This window comes from Megascapheus bottae, chromosome 6 (genome assembly GCF_031878675.1).
Source record: "Megascapheus bottae isolate mThoBot1 chromosome 6, mThoBot2.hap1, whole genome shotgun sequence".
NCBI lineage: Eukaryota > Metazoa > Chordata > Mammalia > Rodentia > Geomyidae > Megascapheus > Megascapheus bottae.
This window is the reverse complement of record NC_143514.1, coordinates 34,003,289-34,019,435: the sequence shown is the minus strand read 5'-3', so window position 1 is coordinate 34,019,435 and position 16,147 is coordinate 34,003,289. Positions and strand designations below refer to the sequence as shown.

The 16,147-nt window shown below is 36.8% G+C and overlaps 1 protein-coding gene across 1 annotated transcript in view; it reads right to left on the bottom strand.

The window, feature by feature from the left end:
• Positions 1 to 10,168: 10,168 nt before the first annotated feature.
• Erich3 (glutamate rich 3) overlaps positions 10,169 to 16,147 on the bottom strand; it is a 76,009-nt gene continuing 70,030 nt past the window's right edge. Inside the window, exon 11 of the mRNA XM_090333971.1 lies at positions 10,169 to 10,278. Coding sequence (XP_090190097.1) covers positions 10,169 to 10,278 — 110 coding nt within the window. The remainder of the gene's footprint in view (positions 10,279 to 16,147) is intronic.

The following is a 16,147-nucleotide window of genomic DNA, read 5'->3' as shown; positions in this document are numbered from 1 at the left end:
GAAAGTACAAGAAAATCTCACATGTGCCATATTACACTTTTTCCTATTCTTTTAATATCTATTCAAAACAGTGCAACATTTTCCTTCATATCTCCTTCCTTTAGGTCTTAACTGAGTCTCCACCATTCATTAAATAATGATCAATTCATAGGAATTTGTAAAAGAGTGCACAGAGAAGTCCTGGCTTTTGTCATCCAGTTTTCCTGAATGAACTGTATTACTTAGATTTATTTTGTTCCTATGAGAAAATTCTCTGACATAAACAACATATAGAAAGACAGACTTGATATTTGCCTCACAGAATTTCAGAGGATTCTGTTCCTAGGTATTTGGCCCTTGGTGCTTGAACATCATTGTAGGAGGTATGTGTGGGAAGAGGCTGAACAGATCATGGCAGATAAGAAACAGGAAGAGGCAAAGAGATCAGCAACCAGATATAACCTTCAAAGTCATATCTCCAGTCAGTCACTTCCTTCAGCCAAGCCCCATTTTGTAATATTTCTACCATATCTCAAAATAGCACCCACCAACTGGGGATTAAGACTTCAACATCTGAGCCTAGGGAGAATTTCTTATTCACACAGTACTTTTCTCCCTGTGTCTCTGAGTGACTCATGGCCATGTCATAACATCTAATTAGTCCTTTGTTTGTTTGTTTGTGGGTCATAGGACTTGAACTCTGGGCTTGGGGGCTGTCCCTGAGCTCTTCAACTCAAGGTCATTGCCCTACCCCTGGACCTGGATGTTGTCCCTGAGGTCTTCAGGTCTAGGCTACCACCTTACCCTTGAGCCACAGCCCCACTTCCCCTTTTCTAGTGATTAATTAGAAATGAGTCTCTTGGTATTTAGTGGCGGGGCTGACTTGGAACCTTGATCCTCAGATCTCAGCCTCCTGATTGGCTAGGATTACAGGCATGAGCCACTGTGTCTATTTAAATGGTCCATCTTTTAGAGTCCCTGGTATCTTAATAGCTACAGTAGTGTTCAAAAATCTAGAATCAAGAGTCTCTACTAAGACTCAAGATAAATTGTACAGCAGTGGAAAACACCTGTGAAAAAAAAGTTAGTAATTCTAAGACATAATGATACAAAGTGGACATCTTCATTGCAAGGAAGAGAAAGAAGGCAATAAAATGAGTAGGACCGCCTGGAATGAGTGGTGGCTCATGCTTGTAATCCGAACTAGTCAGGGGGCTAAAATCTAAAACAAAAATCACAGTTGAAAGCCAGCCTGGACAGGAATGTCCAGAAAACTCATTTCCAGTAAACCAATTCGAAAATAAGTGGCTCTGTGGCTCAAATGGTAGCGTCCCAACCTTGAGCAAAAGAAGCTCATGGACAGCACTCAGAGCCTGCGTTCAAGCCCTAGGACCAGGAAAAAGAACAACAGGAAAAAAAAAAAAAAGAATAGGATAGGACCAACTAAGTCCCAAAACCAGAAGGGCAAAAATTAAGCCCTTTAGCTCCATGACCAGCAAAAAGGACACATGATATTTTGATATTGTCTCCAATAGGCTCAGAAAGCCTATGTGTCCTTTCTTCCCAGTGATTTTCTTTATTACATGTGCCTTTTTTTCAGGAGCCATTTTGACCATTCCACGCTTCTGGCAATGCTGACATCTTAGGTCTCCAATTCAGCTTTAATTTTGCCCTCATTTCTTAATGGATCACCCTTTCTAGAAATTCTAATATGGATACTGACCCTGGCAAACACATCTAGACTTACTAGGCTTTTACTTGAAATCTGGGTGGAAACCTCCATGATCTTACAACTCTTGCATTCTGAATGCCTATATTCCAGGCATCATGTATAGGATAGTCAAACAGTAACCAGACACCCTTAGATCATAACTACAATGACTCTAACTGCCTGGTAGCTGAGCAGGATGAACTGAATCCAGGAATAAAGCTTTCCAGGTGGCCTTGTGCAAAGCCATCTTTCACATGAATATATACATATATATATATACATACATACATACATACATATGTATATATATATATATATATCCTTTAATACTATTGATATCATGGGTAGAGTCTGCTCAAATGTGCAATGCCCTTGAGAAGCCAGCTTTCTAATGGACCCTGTGCAAAGTGTTTAGTTTATTTTTTTGCAGTGTGTGTTCCACACACTGCACACCTGTGTTGATTTGTTTTTGTTTTGTTTTCAAACAATGTTTCACTATGTAGTCCAAGCTACCCTGGAAATCATCCTCCTGCCTCAGCATTTTGAGTACTGAGATTACAGGAATATGCCACCATGACCAGCTTCTTTGTAATAGCATTAGTCCCTACAGAAACCATGTCTTCTTTTGTATAGACTTTCTAGTAACAAACCTATGCACTTTTTTTTAAGTCTATAGACTGAATTTTTTTCACAATTCTCACTTTAAACTAAATATTCAGCAATATCCATGCCACCGGCTGATTGCTATAAGGCCTTTGAATTTTCTTTGTCAGATTAATCAATCAATTATTTTGAAACTCAGCTTTCCTTAAAAATCGTAAACATGCATGACATGTGAACAAATTTTAGCCAGAATTTAAATTTACCATGAATTGTCTCTAACCCAGTTTTCAGTAGACTCCTTGAGACCAGCCTTTTTTTTTTTTTTTTTTTCTTGCCACTCCTGGGCTTGAGCTCAGGGCCTGAGCACTGCCCTTGGACTTTCTCAAGGCTAGAGCTTTACCCCTTGAGCCTCAGCACCACTTCCGGCTTTTTTGTATGTATGTGGTACCAAGGAATCGAACCTGGGTCTTAGTGCATGCTAGGCAAGCGTTTTAACCACTAGGCAAAACTCCCAGCCCATCTTTTTTTTTTTTTTTTTTGCCAGTCCTGGGCTTAGACTCGGGTCGGGAGCATTGTCCTTGCCTTTTTCTCAAGATTAGAGCTCTACCACTTGTGCCTCAGCACCATTTCTGGCTTTTTTTTTTTTAAATGTATGTGGTACCAACGAATCGAACCCAGGTCTTCGTGCATGCTAGGCAAGCACTCTACCACTAGGCCAAACTCCCGGCCCGAGACCAGTCTTTTACTGTTAGCATTTCTGTCAGCATTCTGATGTTCTGAGCTCCCATGAGATTTCCCCATTAAGCTCAACTGATATTATCTCATGATTTCACTATGCTGTTTCTCCAAATTGCTTTGAATTTCTCTTGTAAACTCTTTCCAAAGACTCTTAAAAACCTGTGATAAAATGTAGTCATGGTAATTATCCCCTTGTTTGATACTAAATTTGTCATTTCCTCTTTGGTGGCTATGAAATAATCAATAAAATAATCCACTTAAGGGGCTGAGAGTTTGGCCTAGTGGTGGAGCGCTTACCTAGCATGCATGAAGACCCGGGTTCAGTTCCTCACTACCACATACGCACACACACACAAAAAGCCAGAAGTGGTGTTGAGGCTCAAGTGGTAGAACTCTAGCTTGAGAAAGCCCAAGGACGGTGCTCAGGCCCTGAGCTCAAGCCCAGGACTGGCAAGAAAAAAAAAAAAAAGAATTAGGACTTATTTTGGCTCACAAATTTTAGAGGGTACAGTGCACAGATACTTGGTCCCATGGACTTAGGCTGAACATCATGGACTTAAGAATACACAGCCAGGCTACTTGATTTCCTCATGATGGGCAGAAAACAGGGAGAGAGGAAGGTAGCATGGACCAAGGGTATACTTCAAAGTCACATCTCCAGTCACCTATCTAGGCCCCATAACCAATATTCCTACAGCCTCAAAAAATTATGCTAGCACTTAAGAGAGAACCCCCAAAACATCTTGCTTAACTGTAATAATGTATCCAAATTGAGAATCTGTTGATAGCCTGTTGTATGATATATGATAATATATTATATATATATATAATACGAATGACTCTTTAAGAATCACGTATTAGAACTTAACCCCCATGGCTAAAAGGCAGGTTTCTTTGGGAAAAAAAATTGGAGAAAAATTATTAGTGAGAATCCCATCCTCACTGATAAAATGATCTTTTAGAAAAATTAAAAAGGTGACTCCCCAAACTTCTATCTTTCTACCATGTAAGGAAATCTGAACTGTGACATCTGTGAGATATCAAATGTGCTGGAGCCTTGGTCATTTTCCAGCCTCTAGCACTGCAAAAATGAATTTCTTCTTGTTTATAAACTAGCAAATCTCAAATATTTTTTTACAAGAGCACAAAGGACAGCTACTCTTTTTTTAATAGGCTGTTCCTCCCATTCCTCCCCACTAATTACTGTACAATCTCTAAACTTACCTTTTTTAACAGATGCAGTAGACAATCACAATAAATCATAAAAATAAAAAAGAGATAGAGGAGGAATAGAAGGAAAGAAGAGGAGGGAGGGGGAGAGAGAGAGGAAGGAAGAGCAAGAGAGAGGGAGGGAGGGAGGGAGGGAAGGGAAGGGTGAGAACAACTAAAATGGATACTCAGAGGATAGAATATTTAACTTTTTGTTTTGTGAAGTTTAATACATCCCAGTTATTTCTTTGACCCACCTATGAACCTTTCCTTGGAATTAAAATAGAAGAAGAAATACACTAACAAGAGCATTTCAATTTTAAATGCCACTAAAAAGTGTATTACAATGTTAAATGCCAATAACAAGAACATTGTAATTTAAAAACCTCTTCACAACTATTTTAAGGCAATTTTGTTAAACCATCATTTAGGCTTCAGTTATGGGGAAAAAATTAGCCTCAACTGCTTGCATCTCTATACTCTATGTAAATCCTATTCCTGAAAAGCTGAAATTTAATAAACACTTAAAGAATGTATTATGTATGTGTGTATATGTGTGCATTTACACATGTATATACACTTATATTTCAAATAATATTTTAGTTAAAAATGTTATTATGTTGAGTCTGTTCATATGGACTCAATACTTTGATAGAACATTACATTAACATACAAAAATTTTTATTGCTGGACTTGCAGCAATTAAAGAGAGAAGAAAGGATGATAAAATCACCAGTGATATAGATAAACATAAGGGAACATCAAGATTGCTCTGAAGACGACTGAATTTTAGCCTACAATGAGGGATAAGTTTACTAATAATTGACATTCATAAATGGACCAGAAGGATTATCTATAAATTAACTCAATACACATCCAAATGAAATAAAACTATGAATGAAAGTCAGAAGAAATAACAAAATAGAGAAAGATTACCAATGATTTCACAGAGCATAAGAAATTATTTTCATAATAGCAAAGCTACATTAATTATAAGACTGTGATATTTTAATATTTTTTAAAATAAAATAGCACAAAGTAGAGAAATTTTGAAAATTTTGAAAAGAAACATGTGATACCACTTTCAGAGAAAAACAGGTGAAAGGGTATCAGTGTTCAAGAAGTAATGTACCCACTACCTGAAGAATGTAACTATAATCCACTGTAACCCCCTCTATACATCACTCGACAATAAAATACAATAAAAATGAAACATGATCCTGAAAGAATGAACAGTTAGATTTGAGTCAAAGGCTGCAGAAAACATTAAGATGTAACAAAAGATAATTCTTGAAAACACAAAGAATTTATGTACTTACTAGATATACAAAACATAAAATTAGGCACAGAGGGTTTTACTATTTTGCTTTAGAAATCAATGTGTACATTCTGATTTCTTTAGTTTCTAGAACATCTAAATATAATTTGAAGCAATTCTAAGAGAATACTCAATTATAAACACACAGGTGATATCTGTGGCTCTTAGTCCTAGTAGTATAGCAGGCTTCTCAGGAAGCTTTTTAAAAATAGATACCATGTAAAACTCCATCCATTGGAAGATGATAAAGTGCAGGATGAGGTAAGGGTTTAGTTAGTGTAGAGCAGAGGACAGATGTTTCTGAGCAGAAAGGTGAAAGGGTGGAAATGGCAAACATGACTGGAGCTAAAACCACGTGAAGTCTTATGTTTCTGGGAATGGAATATAATTCCTATATGTGATATTCTAAATTTTTTTCCTGACTCCTTTTTATTTTCCTTGAAAGAAGATTTATGAAAGTCACAGTTAAGGAGGCTGGGAGTTTGGCCTAATGGTAGAGTGCTTGCCTAGCATGTATGAAGACCTGGGTTTGATTCCTGGGTACTACATATATAGAAAAAAAAGCTGGTGCTGAGGCTCAAGTGGTAGAGCATACCCTTGAGAAAGCCCAAGGACAGTGCTCAGGCCCTGAGCTCAAGCCCAGGACTGGCAAAAAAAATAAAGTCATAGTTAAGGAAGAATTGTCAGACATCACTGAAGAATCCTGGGTTGTACAGGTAGAAAAGTCCCACATTATTTTGACCTTGCATATGAAATATTTTTTGGGAATTCTATTCTAAGAAGAACTGAATTATATTCCAAGATATGTGTAAGTGTAACTTTCAGGAGAAAATTACTACTATTTACAAACACATGTACATATATACATATATGCAATTATGTATGTACCTTTATATGTGTACACACACAAGTATATGTATATGTGTGTAAACAGAAGTAATTTTCTCCTGTAAATTATGCTTATACAAATCTTTGTATCTATGCATAAAACATACATACACACATATATTTTAAAAATTGTAAAATCTGTGAGACCATCTTTGTCTTTCCTAATCTTTAAGCCATTCTATTCATTTCCTTTCTGCCTAAAGCATTTTTTTTGCCAGTCTTCTGGCTTGAACTCAGGACCCAGGTACTATCCTTAGGCTTTCTCAAGGTCAGAGCTCTACCACTTAAACCACAGCACCACTTCTGGCTTTTTCTGTGTATGTGGTACTGAGGAATTGAATCCAGAGCTTTGTGCATGCTAGGCAAGCATTCTACCACAACACCACACTCCTGACCCCGTCAGCCTAAAGCTTTTTATCTAATCCATTCATTTCTTCAAAACTATCCTTGTTTTTAGACCCTGCCATCCTCTGCTGGCCATTGAACATATATCATTGTTATTTGATCCTTCCAAAATTCCTTTGATTCAGTTGAGGAAAGTGATTTTCAGACTGAAAAGTGTGAAGCTATTGGTCATTGAGAAGAGATGAATTGAGAGGAAGCTTCTTGAGTGAAGCAGGATGCCTGAACATTTTATGCCATTATTAGGAACATGAAGACTAATGCTAGTGATTTTCATCAGCACAAGCTCTCCTACTGAGAAACAGCACTCAGGAAGAAAGTCAACCAAAAATCTGCCCAAACTCTGTTCCACAAATCACACAGTGTGCAAATGGTGATTAGAATCGCAAGTCAACAAAATCTAATTATTATGAGAGAAGCATTGCATTCCAAAACAGGCCCCAGTGGTGAAGAGAAAGCTGTTTAATTCCATCTTGCAAGCAAGTAGTGTACCATTGAAACACTATCTGCTGGGTGCAAGAACCATGATCTCAGCATTGTTCTTGTAATTGCAGAAGAGCTACGTCCTGGGAGCCTCCTCTCAACAACATGGAGGGCAGTTACAATTGTGGCTAACAGAGAAATTTAAAATCAGTGATTCCCCATCATGGCTGCAGGATGCTTTAAAAACTGCTGATGTCTGCCCCTACCCCAGAGATTCTAATGATCTGGAATGTATGCAGCTTCCCCTGAGACTCTAATGTGCACTGCAGACTGAGAATCACTGACTGTGCTGGCTCTTAAACTTTGCTATGCATCAGTATCACCTTGTGGGCAATGAAAGACAGACTTTGGACTCTAGGTTCTCTAAGTCTGGTCCATGTTCCAGCAATATCAGCATCACAATGAACTTGCTCAGGATGCACAGATCAGCTGTGTCTGGTAACCCTAACGCATCAGAAATACTAGGAATAAGCCCTCCAAATTCTATCTTGATTAGCCCTTGCATTTCCAGCAAGCTAAACCTCCACAAATTCCATTCCAAATGGAGCCATTTTTCATAGCTGATGTCAGGCTGGGGCCCTTTGTAACTCTGTGTCTTGAATATGTTATTTCAGCTTTTTGTGGTTTAATATCATTTATACAATGGACTAGCAGTACCTTGCTCATAACACTGTGAAAGTTAATAAAGAAGTAAAAACTAGGGAAGAATAAAAGGAACAAAATAGTAAAAACACAGCATATTAAATTGTGCTACAGTTATTTAAACTGGCTTATAATATCACATTTCAAGTTTACCTTTTAATCTCAGTCGCTATTTAGATTTGAAATCACTAGTATGAAGCTTTGTCTCTAAACAGAGCCACTTAGGGATAGTTTTTAAAGTTCTGATGTCCATTCCTTACCTCCTCATACTTTAAATGCCTCAGGTGAAATCTAATGTGTACCCAAACATAAGGTCCAGTAATCTGTATTAACTTTGTTAATCAGGATCAGATCCATATGCTTATATAGGCTTGTGATCTATTTGCCTCAGTAAGGAGAGTTGCCATTCATTCTTGGAGATTTTACTGTTCTTTACTCAATATCACACGTTCCTACACTCTATATATGTTTATATATGAATGTATATACACATTATATAGCATTTCTGCTGTCTCTATGAACCCTCAGCCATCTCTGTTGGAATTGGGAAAGAGAGTTGCAAACCTCATGGACTTTTGCAATCCAGATTTTAAAAAAGTCTTACCTTACATTGTCTTTGAAAGGCAATGTTTGCAGGGTAAAAAGCTAAGATAGCTATTCTTTGAAGAACATTGTCTTAAGAGGGTAGTTTTAATTAGAAATTAGGATGCCATATATCTTCAGATAAAAATTTAATACAAAATAATACTGTGGCATACAAGTGTGAGCCACTGGTGCCTGGCTTAACTTCATTCTTTAAAAAAGAAATAATGTTCTGTTCGAACAGAAGCTTAATTGATTAAGAATTATCTACAGCAGCTTTAACCATAAAATAGCAGTGTTGGATGTATTCCACAAGTATAATAAGCCCAAATAATAAAAGATGAACAGTCTGGTTTCTTACAGAATACCTTTGCTGATGCTCTTTAGCACAGGGTTACTGTACGTACAAATGTCAACTATCCTAACAACTATCCTTCCACTTTGCACTTGCCAGAGATCCAAACCTCCTTCTCAAATCCAGTCAATCACAATATTAGGACTTTTCCTTCTATGATACTGCCATGACTAACCCATTGGTTTACCAACTATTATTTTCAGCCTGTACAAACTGTACAAATGAATCATAATGTTCACAACTCACTTATGACTTCCATGCCACCAAATAGCTTAATCACACACGCCTGTATGATTTCCTTTATATCAGTACTCTTCACATATTTCTGTTCACTGATCTCCAAAAGGACTATGAAAACCTGCCAGTACTCCCTCACACATTTTTTTTCATTGACATCCAAAAGTGTTCAGAAGTTGAAATAGTAGTCACACTTCTAATTTTAGCCTGTTATAAAATAGGACATTTGAAGATAAAATGGTTATTGTGCCATTTCTACCTGTGTCACATGGACTCAAAATGTCACACCAATTCGACATTACCTTCATCTATACAATGGGTGCTGCTAGGTTGCCACCCTAGTACCTCTTTCACAATGGACATATTAATTCCCAGCTCTCCAGATTGGGGTGTTTCTAGGTAGAACGCTCAGAGTTTCTCTACAGGAGCTGCATTTCCCAATGAAGGGATCATGTAGCTCAAGGCTGTGCTCTCTCGTAGGAGGCAGCCACTTTTAATGACTACCTGTATCAGGACTAAGTACTTGTTCCCCTGTTTCCATCCCATCCCTCGACTTGCAGCTTTTCTGGCAGCAACACCACAGCATGTGTTTTCTTGCAGCCCATTTCTGCTTCCTCACTCCCCATTGCGCAGTGAATTTTTTTCAATTGTATTTTATTGTTGGGGTGATGTAAAGAGGGATTTTAGTTACATTTGTCAAATAGTGGGTACATTACTTGGTGAATATTGATATCCTTTCCCATGTTTTTCTCCCAGTTTTGCCCCCCTCACCTCCCAATCATCATTTTCTCCTTTCCATTCCCTATTTCAAATAAACAAATAAGCATATATATGAGGCATTAATGTAGTTTTAATTACAAGTGAGTATATGATAATGATGAGAAATCATTTGCAAAGGAGATCAACTTTGGATCTGACTTGTCTTTGCAATTTTCTGAGGATACCTCGTTTTCCCGAGTAAAAATAGAGATATTGCAATATTCTGAAGTGTTGTTAAGGTTGTTAAGTTTTGCACAGATGACTATACTGTCTTGTGCTTCTGGAAGGCAGTTGCTTTCCTCACACTCCAGCTTTTCGCCTCATAGAACGAATTTCCAGCTGTTTCGAAGAGCAATTTTTCTGGATGTGATTCTAAAGAGGAAAAAAAATCTGAACAGTAAAAAGAAAACAAGTAAAAAGAAGGACAAATTCAAGAGTTACTTTTCAGTGCTCCCAGCTATATTTATTCCTGTTCTCCTGTACCTCTTCTGCAGCCCATGATAACAGGGAATATTTGTTTTCTTAAATGATACCATCTAGTGGTACAGACACCCAGGAAGAAATATTACCCAAGGTCAGAAGTAGCCTCTTGTGAGCTGTCCTTGTGCCTGTTGGAATATTTCATTCACTAGATGAACCTCCTTTAAGATTTTCTCCTCTTCGTTCAAACAATCATTTTCCAAGGGCAATCATTGTGGCAAAATTATTGATTTAGAAAGATTAAAGAACTCAACTGTACTTCAAATTTATAACACAGGAGTTTATAAAGCCACAGTAAGGGCTTAACTCAAGAAATTCAAGAATAAAGCCTCATTCTTCCTATATTTGCTTTGGCTTTTCTCTTCAATTGTTTCATCTTTGTTTTTTGATTTAACACTGATGAGAGAAAAATCAACTTCTCACTATCACAAGATATAGTAAAGAGTTTTTGACCTTCTGTAGGTAAACAAGAACATTTTTTGTTTAGTGTCCTAGGATCTAAGGTGTTTCTTCCTAAAATAAGTGTATGTGATTAAAATCAAATGACAACAACAACAAAAATTGGGGCTTAGATGACCTAGAGGTAGTCATTATTTTAGGCAGGCATTGAATTGTATTCTGTTTACACATCTCTAAATTAGTGGGAGTAATTTTCTGCTCTGCCATGTATGTAAAAGATGTATATGAACACAGTATAAACTCATACACTCAAAGGTACAGACCAATAAAATTATCTTTGATGTAATAATTCATCATGAAATGGAAAGAACACAAAAGGATTTAAAAGTCTACTCTTATTTACAAAGAACAATTAACATATCATATCCGTTAATGTTTATTTATGTTTTTAATAATAAAGTAGGAAAAATCCATTTACATGGACATAATAATTTTATCAATGTATTATTTGCAGAGAAAGAATTCACTTAATCAAAATGTCACAACACTGAATTTCACAGTTAAACCCACATGCAGATTACAGAATTTTGCTACAGAATGTTTTAATGAAATGTGTTAAATATAAAAATAAATCCTTGCAATTTCCATTTAGCACATTTTACAAAACTTGTTTTTCAATATGATTAACAAGTTTACAATCTCTTCCATAAGATGGGCATTCAAAGTGCTTTGTAGTGCTGAGGCTGAAATTTAAATGTGTGTGTGTGTGTGTGTGTGTGTGTGTCTGTGTGTAGTATAGAACACACCACAGTAATATAATTCAGTAATAAATGAAATTGTGTGTAGTTTATATTAACAATATGTTAAGCAAACAGAAGAAATACATTCTGTACAATGAATAATACTCATTCTTCATAAGGAAAGGGTAGCAATACTTCACATACACTTCAATAAAATCATAAAACATAAGCATAAACTTGAATTCATCATTTTCATAATGATAACTATTTCTTAGAGAAAGGGGTAATGGGAAGAAAAAGGAATGAAAAACAGGAAGGGTGACAGAAAAAGAGAGACAGAGACAGAAATAATGTAAAACAATACTCCTGTAATTCATTTTCCATCTGAGATTAAGCCTCAACACAAAACCACTACTCCAGGAAAACAGTTATCAGACTCTGGTATACATCAGAATTACCTAGAAGACTTGCCAGACCTCAATCACACTTACAGTATCTAATTAATAGGTATGCCAAGAATGAAATGAATTCTGTGTGATATTGGGTCTCTTGATCAAATAGACAATCAATGATCTAGTCTACACAATATAATTTGGCACAGTAGAATTACTTTATTATTGAATGACACCATGATTCATTAAAATGAAAACACACCTATAACAAAAAGATGTCTTATCCCTAGGGACAGAGAGGAAAGGAAAAGCAGTCGACATGGTTGCCATTGTCGTTTAGGATGGCAATTCTGAACATTGACTGTTTAATAGAATTGGAGTGGAGTTTAAACAACACTGTCACCACCTTCAACGGATTTGAAATGCTGATTCATCTAAAACCAAATCCAGAGCTCCAGGTTAAAGGTAAGTGTCAAGTCATTTACAAAAGTGCCCTAAGGTATAAAATTAACCCTCAAAAATCAACTGCCTTCCTCTATGCCAACAGTGAAAGTTCAGGACAAGGCAACTATCAGGAAAGCAGGTCCTTTTGCAATATCCTCAAAAGAAAATAAAGTACCTAGGAATTAAGTTAAGTAAGAATGTAAAGGACCTTTTTGATGAAAACTTTAAAACCCTGAAAAAGGAAATTAAAGCAGAACTGAGGAAATGGAAAAACCTCCCATGCTCCTGGATTGGAAGAATCAACATCGTGAAAATGACAATCTTGCCAAGAGCTATCTACAAATTCAATGCAATACCATCAATATCCCAATGTCATTCTTTAAAGAAATAGAAGAGGCAATCCAAAATTTCATATAGAATAATAAAAGACCCCATATAGCAAAAACACTTCTTAGCAGAAAGAACAGGGCAGGAAGAATTTCAATACCAAACTTTAGACTCTATTACAGAGTTATAACAATCAAAACAGCTTGGTACTGGCACAAGAACAGGCCTGAAGATCAATGGAATAGAACTGAGGACCCAGATATTAAACCACAGACCTATGGCCACCTAATCTTTGATAAGGGAGTCAAATAAATAGAATGGAAGAAAGACAGCTTCTTCAACAATTGGTGATGGCAGAACTGGTTAAGCACCTGCAGAAAACTAAAGTTGGATTCTTCTTGGTCACACTGCACTAGAATTAACTCCAAATGGATCAAAGACCCGGAGGTAAAAGCCAGCACACTGAAAACTTTACAAGAAGGAATAGGAGATATACTAGGCCTCCTTAGCACAGGTCGAAACTTTCTTAATAACGACCAAGAATCACAACAAATCAGAGAAAGTCTGGATAAGTGGGACTGCATTAAACTGCAGAGCTTCTGTATGGCAAAGGACATAGCTAGTAAATTAATTAGGAAGCCTACAGAATGGGAGAAGATCTTCACTAACCATACAACAGACAAAGGCCTCATATCTAAAACATATCAACAGCTCAAATAATTGAATCACTAATCTCCAAAGTAACAACCATCCTTTTAAATGATGGGCCTAAGACTTAAAGAGAGTCTTCTCTGAAGAAGAAATAAAAATAGCCTATAGATACAAGAAGAAATGCTCGACATCGCTGGTCATAAAAGAAATGCAAATCAAAACAACTCTAAGATTCCACCTCACTCCAGTTAGAATGGCCAGGATCAAGAAAACTAAACAACAGATGCTGGAGGGGATGTGGCCAGGAGGGATCACTACTACACTGTTGGTGGGAGTGCAAACTCATTCAACCACTATGGAAAGCAGTATGGCAGTTCCTCAAAAGACTAAACATAGTGCTCCCCTATGACCCAGCAATTCCACTACTTGGCATTTACCCAATCATCCAGAAACAAGGACAGACTAAACCCACTAGCACAATGATGTTCATTGCAGCACTATTTGCCATAGCAAAGATATGGAACCAACCCAGATATCCCTCAGTTGATGAGTGGATCAACAAAAGATGTGGTATTTATTCACAATGGAATTCTATGCTGCTGTCAGAAAGAACAACATCGCCCCATTTGTTAGGAAATGAAAAGACTTAGAAAACATCACATTAAGTGAAGTAAGCAAGACTCAAAGGAACATAAGCCCAATAGTCTCCCCCATTTGTCATAATCAGTAGAAACCTTGGACTCTCCTAGCAGAGATTTATAATAGAACAAAATCTAGACATTAGGCCATATAGTATGACACTAAATGAAAGGACCTCCAGGATAAGGAAACAAAAGCCATATAATGAGTGATGTACTTAATGTACTATGTTATCTCTCATCTCTTTTGCCACCCCTTGGTTATCTCATATTATCACAATATTTCACCTTGTTATCTGATATATTTCATATGTGCTTAATTGGTTATTTGAAATTGGATAGGGAAGGGGAAAATCAAGATGAGCGGGGGGAGGGTGGGAGGGAAATGGGGACCATGTCATGAGAAAGGGTATCAATGTTTGTGAAGTTATGCACCTTCTATCTGGTGAATATAATGTAACCCTTCTACTAATCATAATAAAAAAATTTTTAAAGAAAAAAAAAATGTGCCCTAAGACAGGCACATCTGCTCTGACTGTAGAATGGCTATTCGAGGACCTTCTGACTTTACATGGAGAGAATACAGCCACTCATGTGCCCTTTGGAGGCATGGGAATGTTAGTGCCTTCAAGGTGATCAAAACACCTTTGAAACATGTTGATACTCAATTAGAAAGTAATAATGGGGTGATAAAGAGCAATTGTAAGCACTGTTTGTCATAGACTGCAACATTAGAACTTGGGAAGTTTATCAGCACATTACTTTAATCCAAGTTTCTTTTCCACTGAATGACATCAGCTAAAGAGTTTAAAACTTCTGTAGATGTAGAGATGGGCTATGTGTACCTGCTATAATTATTCAACCTTTCTAATTATTTACTATTTCAATTTTAAATCTAGCAGCCCAAGACACAAGATGATACACACCAATATATAATAAGCTAGTCTACCTGAGGATGCAAGGCTATGAACACACACACATACAGAGACAGAGAAACAAAGTGCATCTTGAAATAACGTGCCCTTTAAGGTTTTCTTCTGAGTAAATAGAGAAAATGACAATTCCAAATGTAGACAATTTTCCATGCTATGGAGTCTTTTTCTGGGAGGACTTCAGTGCCTTGTGGTAATCTTCTGTCTTGAATATACATGGACGAATCTTTGGAACTCATTTTCAAAGTCCAAGCCATTCAAATTCCAAGTATGAAAGTAAGACTAATATTTGAGAATAAAATAAAAAGGGATTTAAACAAATCCCAGGCATCAGGACTAGGCCTTTTCCCAGTGATCTTTGTATCAATCCTTTGAAAAATCATTGTTTCATCTAAATAGACATCCATTCACACTGTAGTATGTAATAGCTCTATGGTCCTCCATGGAAAACCATAACTTCTACCAAGGGCCCTACCTAAACTATTCCCATGTGGTTTACTCAGACCCTGACCAGCACTGAGAGAACTAGCAATCAAGTCAGACAAGAGATTGGAAATAAGATAGAATCATGGTGATAGGCTTGGTGAGTCTTTCTCCAGTCTTTGTTTTCTAGAAGACATCTTTCTTGGACCCTGAAAAATAGTGAAAAGGGCACTAGTACCATGGATATAATCACTCAAAAAACAGAAACATGCACTAAGGATATCTGAGAATCAAGGAAATATCAGACTGTCAAAAATGTACATTTTGGTCTTAAATTCCACTCTTTAGAACTTATGTACTAAAATACAATATGCTAAATATATATTGTGTATGTGTTATGTATGTACGTATTATATGATGTATATATACATATACATGTGTGCAAAACATGTATATTTGTTTGTGAATATATATTTATATAAAACTTTATCACACTCTTGACATAGGGATAAAGTCCACTAAGAAAAACAAATAATTATCAACAACCTTTGTTCTATATTTTAAAAATCTGAAAGGAAAGAATTTTAGAACCAAGTTTGTTTTTTTTTTTACTTCTCTGGTTTGAACTTTGAGCACATTCTTTTCTGCATTTTTTCCTCAGGGCTCAGATAGAGTAAGATCTCCCTAGTACAGGCAGCTATATTTGAAAAGACATGAAGAGTCACGAAAGGAATTGACCCAGGGCTCCTATATGTGTGAATTGGTGCTTCCTCTATCTCCTGCTAGCCTAGCTCGGAATTGAAGGCTGTGCTGAT